This window comes from Lipophrys pholis (genome assembly GCF_963383615.2).
Source record: "Lipophrys pholis genome assembly, chromosome: 15".
In the NCBI taxonomy this organism is placed as follows: domain Eukaryota; kingdom Metazoa; phylum Chordata; class Actinopteri; order Blenniiformes; family Blenniidae; genus Lipophrys; species Lipophrys pholis.
Genome location: NC_137642.1, coordinates 11,160,575 through 11,174,436, shown reverse-complemented (window position 1 = coordinate 11,174,436; position 13,862 = coordinate 11,160,575). Strand labels below are relative to the sequence as shown.

At 41.4% G+C, this 13,862-nt stretch overlaps 1 protein-coding gene across 1 annotated transcript in view; it reads left to right on the top strand.

Moving 5' to 3' along the window:
- The first annotated feature begins 9,559 nt into the window (after nt 1–9,559).
- spock2 (SPARC (osteonectin), cwcv and kazal like domains proteoglycan 2) overlaps nt 9,560–13,862 on the top strand; it is a 31,411-nt gene continuing 27,108 nt past the window's right edge. The window contains exon 1 of the mRNA XM_080482333.1: nt 9,560–9,800. Coding sequence (XP_080338459.1) covers nt 9,612–9,800 — 189 coding nt within the window. The 5' untranslated portion in view covers nt 9,560–9,611. The remainder of the gene's footprint in view (nt 9,801–13,862) is intronic.

Sequence of the window (13,862 nt, the reverse complement as noted above, 5' to 3'; positions counted from 1 at the left end):
ACTGAGAAACAATGGAACAAAGCGTTAAATAGGCCTGGCGCAAGGCCCCGCCCACTGGATTTCTGGACCAATCAGGCTGCAGCTCACGTCCCCTGCGTTCTGCTCTGCCTGGTAACAGTTTCACAGGCTTCGATGGTGGCAAAAGGGCAACATCTCGGGACAAACGTCACGACACAAACTTCTGCACACAACTCCGTGCTCGGTTTACATTGTCAACGACTTGACAATGAAGTATAGAACTTTAAACTGCCACACAGGTTGCCTTCGCTCGTACCGCACGAGACAATGGGAGGGCCAACCCACGCAAGTTTGGGGAGAGAAATACTTGAAGACAGCCTGTAGCGACTGACTCTGCTGAGACTGACACGTATTGCACGCAGACCTGGTACTTTTCCGTCAAGCGCAGGAAAACGTGCACGTCGTGATTTTTCGGAAGTTTTTTTCCCCCCTTAACTTGTGCAATAATCCACCACTGTTCACTAACTGCGTTCATCCTATAATCAATAATAATACCTGAGTCCCTTTACTTTATTTTATTTATTTATTTATTTGTAATAGACGTTCAGGTTTGAATTAACTCCACATCAGTTTCCTTCTTGATAAATATGATAACATGTTGACGTATTTTTTTTGTAGTGTTAAGTTATTTAGACTAATTAAAAAAAAAAAATGTGTTAACTGTTTCACACAAAGTCAAAAAGTGCTTATTTTGTGCGCGAGAACAGTGAGACATGTGAAACCATAAGCTCATGTTGTTTGGTGCATTGTTAGGCCACTTAATTTAACAATCTGGTGTGCACTAAATAAATAAGAGATGTAGATAATCCCAAACACTACTCAGTTAACATCCTGGTTCAACATGACTGCAGACTAAAACCTCACAAACTCAAGAAATAATTATAAACAACCTCTCTGACAGTTTCAGTAAAACTTAAGAACTAATTTCCAATTTGATTACAGCAACACGTCTCACCATGTTGTGTTGTCATTAACTGTGAAGGGAGAGGGATTTCTGGAGTACCGGAGCGGAGTTTCGTCTTGTTCATGAATGATGCAGGATTTTGTCTTTACAGTCCTTCTTTGTCGGACGAGTACCTTCAAAAATGTGCCAATTGTTTTCTCATGGTGAAAAATCTGGACAGCGGGCAGGTCAGTTCATCAACGGGGCCTCTCAAATGCAAATGTGTTTGTGTCGGATGCAGGACAGTATTGTCTCAGGGAAATTTGTAAGGCCTTCCCTGAGAGAGAGACATTGTGTGGATGAGGGCATATGTTGTCCCAAACCATGCCATTTAGTATTGATTGAGCTTTTCTATATGTGTAAGCAGCCCATGCACAGACGTTAATGAACTCCATTATAATAAGAGATGGTGGCTTTTTTTCTTTTCCTCCCATAACGAGGCAGATGGTCTCTTTTCTCTATAGTTTGCAGGACATAGTGACCATTGTTCTCTCTCCCAAAAAAAGATTCATCTGACCACAGGACGGTTTTACTTTTTGCCTTTTAGTCAATTCTAAATGAGCTTTGGTGTAGAATAGAAGCCCACATTATGGAATTATCTTCATTCAGGGCTTTTCCTTCGTATCGTGTCACTTTGCATGTATTGATGCATAGTTTGTGGATGTGCACTGTCCCTTTCCAAACACCTTAATATCTTCTCACAGACAATAGGATGATTGCTTGTTTTGAGTAAGGATATACTGTATCACCAGGAGGTGTGAGCTCCTGAAATAATGGAGTGATGACTGAGTTTTTAAAAGCGACACCTACAATCACTACCTAAATTACAGAAGTGAATATATAGTGTGCACACCCATGATTTGAATAAAAAATAAAGATGACTGGATTGAAATTCATAGTAGACATGCCAATCTAATTTCACCACATGTAAATCTGCAAATATATAATATTCTTACTGTCTAACATAGGCTTAAATGATGGGGGGACTTAATTGGGAGGGACGGGGGTTGTCTGACCCCTCTTCATGGGGAAAACAAATGAGAGGCCCCAACAATGTTTGACACAGATTTTATGACTTTGTCCTCAGATTAAATAAGATCTAAAATGGTAGCCTATCTTTCCTTCCATCAGTCTTCTTTAGTATCATTTATAAAAGAATACTATACCATACTCCAATACCTAATTTAGGGTGTAGAAGCCCCCAGTTGACTATGTTAGTAGGCAGCAGCAGGTCGCCAGTCCATCACAGGGGAGAGAGAGAGAGAGAGAGAGAGAGAGAGAGAGAGAGAGAGAGAGAGATTCACACCAATTAGCCTCAAAGGCATGTTTTCGGACACAGGGACGACACGCAAACGCCCCACAGAAGCCTGGACTTGTTAATTTCGCTGTGAGGTGAGACTACTAACCACTCCATCACTTTGCAGCCCCTTCCTATCCTATGTAGGGATGTAAGTAGGCAGAAAGAAAGAAAAAAGAAAGAAAGAAAGAAAGAGAAAAATCCCGAGTGGTGTGTCTTATAGTAAAGTACTGTCCAGCTATGTGAACCAGTCTTTTCTCGTGGGTGTTATACACTATATGTCCAACTGATGGCGCCACTGTACCATTTTTTGAATTTCACGCTATGAAAACTCTGTGAGCAATCAGGCGCTTGTGCACGTTTGCATGTGAAATGTTTATGCCTGATTGCGCCTATTGTTTTGCGTCAGTGTACCTATAAATAAACCACGTTTGACTTGTCATCTTCTAAGTGCAAATGAATCACAAGTGATTTCTAGTTCTGCTTCCTAAATATGCCTCTGCCCCCCCCCCCCCCCCCCCCCCCCCCCCGCATTTGTCTTCTTTTGCCCAGTTTTCCCTCTGCATTGTTTGAGGGGAAACATTATTTGTACTGTGTCATGGAAAAGAAAAGGGACGTGGGGGAAAAAAAAAAGAAAAGAAATAAAGCGTGACAGGTGCTGTGTTTTACAATTCAAACAGGCCTGGGGGAGTTGTTAGGCCAGCCAGCCTCAGGCTATGTAATTCATGTATAATAAATCTGCTACCAAATGGATTGTTGAGAAGGGTTGTTTTTTTTTCCTCCCTCCAACAATTTGCTTTAATCAGTGAAGCCTTGGAGTGAATCAGAACAAAAGACCTACAGTTTCTCTACCAATGACTTATATACAGTATGCATCATTAAATGGTGCGAAAAGAACGAGCCAATTACTTTGCACTTAAGTTGAGGATGCGATAAATTTACAGCTGAATTAGCTCAGATTCAGTCGTCTTCTCCACACTCTTTTGAATAATGCTGTTAATTAATTCTCCAAACAGCTACAACGGGCTTTGTTTACGAGGCCGTATCCATGACAACAACACATTGTCGTGAGTAAGAATAGCTCATGGTTTTATCATTGTTTTTCACAGCTCGTGTTGTTAAAAAGTGGGCCGGTGTCAGTCACACTGAGGAGACGTTCATGAGATGAGAAGAAGAAAAGAAAAACGGAATCGTCTCACCCTGAGATGAATATCTCAGCTCTGTGTGTCTCGTTGCTCTTGTCATCTGAGCCCTGTGTTTATCTGGAAGGCATTCTGCATTGAATGTCTGCTCTCTGTCCAGCCCTCTGAGACCTGGGGACACCTGAATCTGGAGCCGGGACGCTCTTCCCTTTGGACTTTGATTTATTACTGGAAGAAGCAGAAACAGACCTGCTTTCTCAGGAGAGGCGAGGCGTGATGTTTTGACAAGTCTTTGCTGATAGGCTCTGTTCTTTGGCAAAGCATTAGCACGTTACACGGCCTTGCTAAATACACATTCTTTAAACATTGCTTCATTCAAGAGGTCATCGCTTTACTTCTGCGTGACCGGGCATTTAAGCGGCAAGCACATTCAAAACGCTAAACATTCACAAAACAGAACAAATTTTGTTCCCATAATACAAACTTACCCGTGGTGGGGCGAGTTTGGGGAGTTAAGGGACGTGCATATTTATTTCAGGTAGAACTCCATGTTTTGTATTGAATGTTTCAACTATCATTTTTATTTACAAAATACTTGTAGAGTTCACTTTAAACACTGATAACATGGAAGTTTAGTGGGATCGTGAACACAACATCAACACTTCTCATGTCTTCTGATGTCAGATATGATTAAATCTCACTACACCAACCAGCCACAACATTATGACCATGTTATGTGAGGTCTGCTGTATTGCGGCATTGATTTCACGACCTTTCTAACAGGACCAGCATTCATTTCTGTGAAAGAAATTGAGCTCCAGCAGCTCGCCTGTCGGATAGGTTGACACACGTCGGCTGTCACTCACCACGTGCATCACTGAGCCTTGTCTCATGCCCGGGTTGCTGGTTCACTGCTTTTCTCTCCATTCGTTAAAGACTGAACCGTCAGACCAGGAACAAGAACAACCCACAAGGGCAAACAGTTTTAATATCCTGACCCAGTCCCCTACAGACGTCATAGCCTCAAACTCACTCAGATCTTTGCAGTTTTCCTGCTTCGAACACTTCAACGTTCAGGACAAAAACTTAACTCATTGACTAACGTCTCCCACCTGCTGAAAGGTGACATGTTGAGGGGATAATGTATGCAGCCGTATTTATGGCTGATCAGTGTTTGTGTGAATTCTTCAGGTGGTAAGACGGTGATGTTTACAGCGGTGCTGAGGCGATTCTCATATTCAGTGAGGACCCACGTAGGATGATAGAAATTTCAGAAACACCACTGAATGTAGTTCATTCCTGCTCAAGACCCGAACAACAAAACGCTCCAACAAAAACAAATCTCTCTGATTGATTTTAAAGAACTAAACATGGCAGCTGTTAATGCAGGATCTATGACACACATTCTACTGGATTACATTCAATTATTGCTGTTGTTCTATTTCCCTTTGTTTTTTTCAAATAGTTGTTCGTAACACAATATGAGTAATGAGGCCACATGTTGAAAGTATTGCAATTCTCTCTCCAACATGACACAACACACCCAAAAGACCTGGATTATTTGGAGCTTTCAATTTGTATTACTGTGTCTGTGAATGAGTATCATTACTGATATTGACTGAATGTCATTTGGCACAGAAAGTGTATTGCTGAATGAAATGTGCCCGTGTCAGTGCAACTTCAATGCATACATGATGAATTGTGACCACATGACAGCGGCTAGAGAAAAGGAGCTCAATTATTATTTATAAGTTCTGTTATTGTGAAATGTTCCAAGTGAAGCTATTTCTCATTTTAGAACCGCCCTGCATTATTTAGCAATGCTGCCAATGCTGTGCTTTTGTGTTTGGTTTTGAATTAAACAAGACTTGCAGTGTTGTTGTCATTGCTTTTTGAATCGCTAAGTATTTTGAATGTAATCTATTTTTAATGAATAGAGGCTACCTCCTAATTTTAAATTAAACATGTACATCACAGCCTAAAGAAAGGGTTCCTCTCCACCTTGTTTGAAAGAATATGTCTCTAGATGAAAAGTTCAAAACACAAATTGTGAATAACAGAGTTTATGTTTGACCTTTAAACTCTGTTGGTGATTTTCTTTTTTATGTTGTCTTTAGTGCTTGTAGGAGGAAGCTTTAAACTTGTTTTATGATTTACGTGGAAGTACTTTTAGTTTCAAGGGCACACAGCCAGTGACTCTTAGCAGGAGAAGAAGTAGAGGGAAAGAAAATGTAAAGAAATGTAAAGAAATGCACCCTGGCTGATCAACCCTGGCTGGGTCCTCTGGGTGAGGATGTCTAATGTTGTGAGACCTTAAATACCTGATAACCAAGGTCACATCACCCATGATGCATAGCGGTGAGTGCAGGTGTTTCTTTTCAAGTGAAATGGCCAGATCCTTTCTTCAAATACAACAAAACTCCTCAGGATCAGCATTTGTTGTGATATCCATGTATGAATTTAAAGTAAATATACACTTTAGATTGTTTAGACTTTGTCATGTTCTGCAAGTATCTACATTTTACACAGTGTCCCAACATTTTTGGCCATTGGGGTATACACACATGATATAAATGGGTTACAAATGCAGGCTGCTAATGGTGAAGTATAAAGCTTGTCCTATATAATTTTGCAAGCGCAAATGAAGCTGAGTGTTAAGTATGTAAAGAGTTAGACTCCGTGAAAGGCCCGAGGTTACGGCGCATTAACTCACAGTATCTTACTGCATCTGCTCTGGATGCCAGGAGCCACCATGTTTTGTTAATGAGCATCATTTGATCTTCCCATGTCTTCGTCCTGCAGCCATTCCAGCATTCACCATTCCGTTCCTCCCTTTGAGTCACAAAGCATCAGACCCGGGGACAGCGACACTCGACTCGGCTGACGGAGTGTATTCACAGAGCTTTTATAAGGGGATTACCTGAAACTCCCTCTGGCTCTGTGACTCTCGGATTGCTCAGTCATTTATTTATTTATTTTTTCTTTAACGCTCTCTAATGAATGAGACAATCATTGTTGGCCTGCCATGTTGTTCCCTCCCCTCTCTGGGTGTCTGTCACATCACATATGTCGGGGGTTCCATGACCAGGCCCGCGCTCCACTGTCATTGCACTTCTTCTTTAACTTCTGCACGCCAAGTAGGTTTATCACACTGCCATTTCTCTCTCGTTGACTCTCTGAGCATGCTTAAAGTCAAGGAGAGTGAAGCAGGCGCGCTGCAGCAGCTGCAGAGCGCCTTTCTAAATTGGGTCAGTATATGACTACACGTTGGTTTAGAGTACAAAGCGAGTAGAGCCTCTTTCTAACCAACGGCAAATGAGAAGTTTTTCCACACTTGAATATTTTATTTCCAACCTGAGCACTTTGCACTCAAAAAAGGGAGCACACGTGTGTCCCTCTCTGTGATCTTCATTACATGTAAATTAAATGTTCAGTTGCTTAGAGACAGGTGTTCAATTTGAACAACTTCCCGTCTCTGTCTTTGCCGGTAAACTTGATTGTGTCCATGTGAGAGATTAGGTGACGCCTCATCTTGTGCCCGTCTTTATTAAGAGAGGCCTTAAACACACTCCTTTCCGGATGGGAAAAAAGATGGCATCAGTTAATCCAGGATTTCAATTACAAGCTGTCATTCAGCGTGTCTCTGGGGCTGAGGCTGCACAGATAGAGCAGCCGGTGCAGACACTGTAACTGTCGTATAGGGAAAGTAATACCCTTCCTAGAAATGCAGTAGGAAGCTCTGCTGATTTCCTCAAACCATCTGCACACAGGAAATTGTTGCATATTCACAATTCCTCTGCTGGTTTTCTCTCTTAACGTAATGTTCTATTTATATGTGAGGAACAGCAAGAAGATTTCCAGGTTAAATTGACCGTGTGAATGCTTAACTTTATGAAAATAGTTTTTTAATACATCTATTTGGTGCAATCAATACATGTGCCTTGCTCTAGCTTTATTTTCACACACTCACCTATTGTAGTCATTCTCACTGCCAGGTCGTATTGACCTAAACAGTATGTGTGTCATATATAAATGTGCAGAAGTGTTTTAACGTGATGATATTTATAATCAAAAAGTGATTCCTGCTCCAAAAATTCTTACAAATATTTTGGCTAAATCTTAAAAGGGTGAATTTGAATTCAAAATCTTAACATACGAGGTCAGATGACGTTTTTTGTTGTTTTTTATGCTGTAGTGGCTGTGGGAACAAAATACCACGTTTTCAAGGTCATTCTCTATTCCTGCAGGGGCGCTCATACTGTAATCAAAGCAAAATCTGTAAAGACCAATGAAACTAATATCAATCGATAAACTCAAGTTACAACCTCCCAAGAGCCTCACCACTAAATACAGCTGCACTGCAGTGGGCATTGACTCATTTGTTAGTCATTAAATATAATGTTTTATTAGACTTGTCTTTCAGACAAGTTAATTGATTCAGTTTGGACAGCAGATGCATGCACAGGTATAATTGATAACATTAATTATGGCTGCATTCCATTTAGGTGTTCCATTATCTGAAGCCTGACATCATGTGGGCTTGACTCACCTTAATTTACCGAGCCGCTGAACGAAAACAAAGTTTAAGCTTATATTACACCTCAACTTGAGCTAGATGTTTGACTTTACTTATACTGCACATTTTACGGCTTCCTCAAAAAAACAAAGTTTTCTCTAGTAATCGTCACTAAGTTCTTTGTTTTTTTGTTAACTCCATTCTGCATTGGGAGAACAGCATATATTCATGACATTTTAACATGAAATATAAATAGCCAGGCAAACAGATTCATCTCCATGGCAACTGCTGTTCAAATCGATAGAACATAATTTGATGTGACTGTTTGCCCTGAATAAAGCTATCAAGCAGATCATTTCATCTGGCAAAACATTGTGAAGAAGTGAATAAATTAAATGTATTCATAGAGCTACACACCACAAGTCAAAGTTGAGTCTTAATTAAAAAAGAATAAAAATGTTTGGCTCACGCACAGACAGAAATATGAACTATCAAAGCAATGAGAAGAAAACCATTATGAGTAAGAGAGCAGATTGTACATCGAGACTCCAACTGTATCTCTGTTTGCAAAGTTGTTTTCATCCACATGGCAGCCAAGTTAATTTGCCGCACCAAATCAATTTTTGGGATGGATAAAACTACCCCTTTGTTAATCTTCATTTTTCTAATCTGTGTTCTTAAACTTTCTCACAACCCATTGTATGGACCACGTGATCCGCACGGCACTCATTAATACCCAGGACTCATTTTTGTGTGGGTTGATAGTATTCGTCCAGAACACAGTGTCCCAGACGGTGCGTCGTGCCGTAGCGATCCATTAATCTCGACACATTGTGAGACGAATACGGCCAGAGGGTTCTAATTTGCTTCAGAACTCGAGATCCCGAGATGGTTATTGATTGACAGGTCAGAAGTTATTAAAGAAATGGCCCCTTGATGTCAGAAATGTAGAGTTCCTGTTGATCACAACAAAACCTCTGCATTCACAAAAAAGAACATGCAAACTCTACACTCAGATTCAAACTAATGGTCTTGCTGAGAGGCGACAGTACTAAGTACTACGGCACATATCCTTTTATAAAGTGGTGGCCTAAAGGTGAGGAAAGTGGTTTTGTGATCTGGGGTTTGCAGGTTCAAATCCCACAGCTGTCAAGTCAGGGTCCATGAGCAGAGCCCTTTGCCCAGTTGCCAGATATAGAATGGGTTGAAGAAGTGAAATTAAACTTTAACCTGAGAATATTAAAAGGATACAAGCTTTTCCCTTAAGGAAAGTGTGGGGGGCAACGCCTTATTTAGCAGGACATGTTGAGTTTCATCCCATTTGGATGTCAGAATGTCCCATTTACCAGCTAATCTGGAAACAGGAAGGGAGGAGGAGAGGAAGATGAGTGAAGGTATAGTGTGTGGGGGTCACGTGACCTCTCAGTTTGTGTGTCGTAAACATGAGCAGGGTTCAGGGATGTGAAATAAATCATTGGCGCATCATAGCACTGAGTCTCTTCAACAGATCTCTCTCTCTCTCTCTCTCTCTCATCCTATAGGCTAATCAGGTGGAGGTTTCAATCCAGCCTCAGCATCCTCCTCCTCCTCCTCCTCCTCCTCCTCCTCCTCCTCCTCTTCCACCTCCTCCTCCTCCTAGAAGAGGAAAGCCGTCGGACCGGTGCGTTGTGCGCGAGGTGTTTTTCGTCCGCTGCCATGGTAGGAATTACGGATATCGTGTGCCTTCTCGTCCCGCTGGCCGTGCTGGCGGGGTCCGCCCTCCAGACCGAGGTGAAAAGCGCCAAAGAAGCGGAAAAAACGGGGAATTTCATGGAAGACGAGCAGTGGCTGTCCACCATTTCACAGTACAGCCGCAAGATCAAGCACTGGAATCGCTTCAGAGATGTAAGTGTTGATGGAGAGGCGCGTGCTACTGCGGCGCGCGCGGAGACCATCACAATAACAGACATTCTGTAAACACACACTTTATTTACACAACAATTTGTTGTGTTGAGCTCACGTACTTTCTTCTCAGCTTGATAATGCGCCCAAACTTGGTGCTGACGTTGAGTCATCTCCTTTATGCATGAATAAAAGCCAAATACACACATTTGCTCATATAGGGATTGTATTTACACTGTGACTTTAAAAAAAAAAAAAAACCAAAAAAAACCCGAGATTGCTTGTAAACATGTTGTTTTTTTAAAGCATTAAGTTAGTTAGAGGCTGTTCATTTGACTTTTTTCTACTCTGAAAATTCAAAGGTGCTAAATTGGAATCTATATGCCAGGAGACGTCCTCAACAACCAAAGCGTTTAGATTGCAATTCCTTCCACCTTTACTGTATGGGGCCTTGGCAATTTAGAAGCAATTAATGTTTATGTCCCAGTTGCACAACAGTATAGACCTATTCCATCACGTTGCCCTTAATACAGGTTGCCTCAGATATGCTTCCAGACATGTCTGGGGAGACTTCACAAACAAGAGTATTAAGCAATTAGGCGGAGGGGCAGTGATTGATTGATGTGTGTATTCACCTACTGAACAGACTGAACTGGGTTGCATGGATTGATTAAAGCCTGCAGGGTATTCTCTGTGATTTATTGCCATAGATCTGTGAATGCACGGACATAGTTTTTGCCTCCAGCTCTGTGAAACGATTACTGATGATCCCAACAGGATTTTGACTGTAGTGCAGTTTGGATTATGCTCCATATGCCTCCTGTTAATTGGGTTTTAATTGATCCTGGGTGGCTGATGCACCATGGGATGTAGGTATCATGATTGGATCTGAAATGTGAGCAGTTGGCTTCAGCTCGAGTATCTGTTTGAGAACAAAGACAGAGCAAGAGGAAGATAATGAAAAACAACCGGCAGTGAGATGTTGTGGTCTCGTTTTTGATCCGCAGTCTTACGCAGCCCTGAAACAGGGGTCATGGACAAACCCTGTGGAAAAAAAAAAAAAAGGAAAAGGGAATGTGTGTGAAAACTGGCAGCCGCCCCTCCTGGGAACGGATTAGTTTGACTGTGATTACCTAAAGAGTATGTCTTCTGGAACTGTACTTAGGGAAGTAATGAAATTGTGTGCATGGAAAGATTAAGTCCGAATTACTGTGGGATTATAACTCACTGGATGCTGCTCTGTATTTACACATCTTTGATCCAAAATGTGAGTTACAGCAGCAATGTTACTCTGAATTCAACACATCCTGATTGAAGATGAAAAAAAAAAGAAAACACAAACATGATTGGAAGATGTAACACATCTGGAGATATGATAACTGCTTATCGGTTTGCCAGCTCTTAAAAAGATGTCACTCGCTCTGTGTTCCTCTTTTCCCTCAATTTATCATCAAAGCTGCTGTGCAACACACATGGGCCCTGCAGTTACTCACCGTATCTCCTTCATGATTATTATTCCCAGTGGGTCACTGTCTTAATGTGTCATTGTGCACACGTGTGCCTAAAGACATACGATTGTGTCCCGTGCACGTCGTGTAATATCCCTAAAAGGTTCGTTGCATGTGGCGTGCATGTTTGCGAGCACATTTTTAAAGAGCCGTGGTGTCTCTGGTGATGATGATGATGACAGAAGAAACATCAGAGAAGCGAACCACTGAACCTCCCCGAGGAATCGCCAATAGAAACCACTTTGATTTCAGCTCGCTGCCGTAGCAACAGCGGTGTCTGTGTTATGGTGTTGAGATGGAGCATGTCTCACAGGGAATTTGATGACTCTATTCCCTCACCAGTCCCGCTCGAGGGTGGAGGACTAAATGAAAATATTCTGCATCAAGGTTCCTCCAAATCATTAAAACTGAACTTCCCACAGCTGAAATACCTTTTTTTTGCAACCAACTAGTGTTTCTTTCATTATTTTTAATGAGAGCCACTTTACATTGACTGTAATGAACATTAAATCCTCAGTGCTGCATGCTTTTCTTTGAATTAAAGAGAGAGGGGGGAAAAAAAAAACAACGGAACTGAATAATGAACTGTTCAGGCTCTACCGTTTTCTTATTTCTTATTTATTTTTTGTTGGTTGATGCATAAATGGCTGCCAATGAGTGAACGACACAGTTATAGGTATTCGGTTTACACAAATTGATGTGGACTCACAAAGTCCTCTGAGAGCTGCATGCTGAATATTAATCCAACACTGGAAAGCAATAATCAAAGCTGCACACCAGGAAAGTCGCTCTTTTGTACTGAAGCAAACACACACATGCACATAAAACCCTCTCGCACACATAAACACCCACAATACATAGGCAGTGGAAAGTACAGCGTAAATATTTCATATTTATTCTTTCAGTGGATGTAAAAGCGGCATCGGGGTAAGAGGCTCTTTCACTTCCGATAAAACACGCCAGCTCCCACACTTCCATTCAATCTATCTCACAGGAAGACAAGGCGATTAGATTTAACAGTTACAGTCAACAAATAATAGAATGGGATACCTTCAATCCTTTAATCTGACAGGTGCACTCAACATTTAATTCCACTAATGCACCAAATCCTGTGGAAAAAAAGAAAAAAAAGAAAAAAGATGCATCAGTGAACAAGGAGCACGATCGTGGTGACTGAATGCAGATTTACCACTTCAGCCCAAAGAGATTTGTCCTGAGTTCAGTGTCTTTATGGGAAGTTTGCCACCTTCAGTCCAAACGTTGATAAATGCAAATGGCAGGATGTTTAACTTCTGTCTTCACTTGGCTCTGTTTTTTTTATCTTTCATGAAAGATAAGGCGGTTTGAAAAAGCTGTGTTTAATAACACCCCGAAAATATTAAGTACAGCACAGAATAAGATAATTCTTAGTGAATGGCCAGAAGATGGAGGATGGCTGAACGGATCTTGACAATTTTTTTTATTTTCTACTTTCCATTGAATGCACCGTTCCAAAAAAGAAATACGTTACAGAAAAAAACTTGCAACCATCAGACATTATCAATTGTGGACTTGGTGACAGGAGGAATTAATCAAACGTCAGCTGAGATCATGAGGCCAGTTGAGACACCGTCTTTTCATTTCAGCGTGAAATGAAATGGTAGCAAACCCAAGCTGTGTTGACACAGAGCAGATCCAATATTGGGCAGATCAACACTAAATTAATTTTTTTCTTAAGTTCCCTCGTAAAAATGATACTGTCCGTAAAATCACGGAGCCATGAAATTAGTTTCGTGTCGTTCGCTTGGAGGTTTAAGATAAATACATCTCCTGTACTCCCACGACAACTGTAACTTTAGATGATCATCGGGTCAGGGCAACGCAAGTCAATGCAGAGGGATCCTCTCTGTGGTTTGCATACATCACACATGACAGGTGGTTCAAAAAGACGGTTCAAAATGTTCGCTGTCTATGAGCTCAGGCATTTTTTTTCCTGGAATATTTGTCTCCCTCCCATCCGACCCAGCGCTATCTGTGCCTGGTAAATGCTTATCTTAAAAATGCACGCTTCTACCGTCAGGCTGTACCATCCCCGCTTGCACCTGGGATCCGTTCACTTCATTTTTAATGAACAGAAAACACTGTACAGCGGCACAAATACACCAGATCCCTTGTCGATGTCAGAGGATTAGATATGCAGAATGGTGGAGGCACTCGCAGTAGGTTCTGACAGTTCTTAATGTGATGTGATGCTGTGTGTTGGATTTCTTTTTTTTCCCCCCCTCATGCTGGAGATTTTCACAGAACAATTTGACTATTTGACTTCCCTGTTCTATAATCAGCTACCCGATTTGATCTTGTCATGAGCCTCGACTGGCTGCTGTCCAGCAGAATTTTAACTCTCTGTTATTGTTGGTGCAGACCTCTACGAGACTTATTTGTGTCATTTTCCTGTGGCACACAAAAAATAATTATGGATAATGGTGTCTGTAAAACGGGAGCCAAATAATCCATTAAAGACTATCCAGATGAAGAGTAAATTATCATCACCAGCTGAGTCGGGCGTCCCTATCGCGCA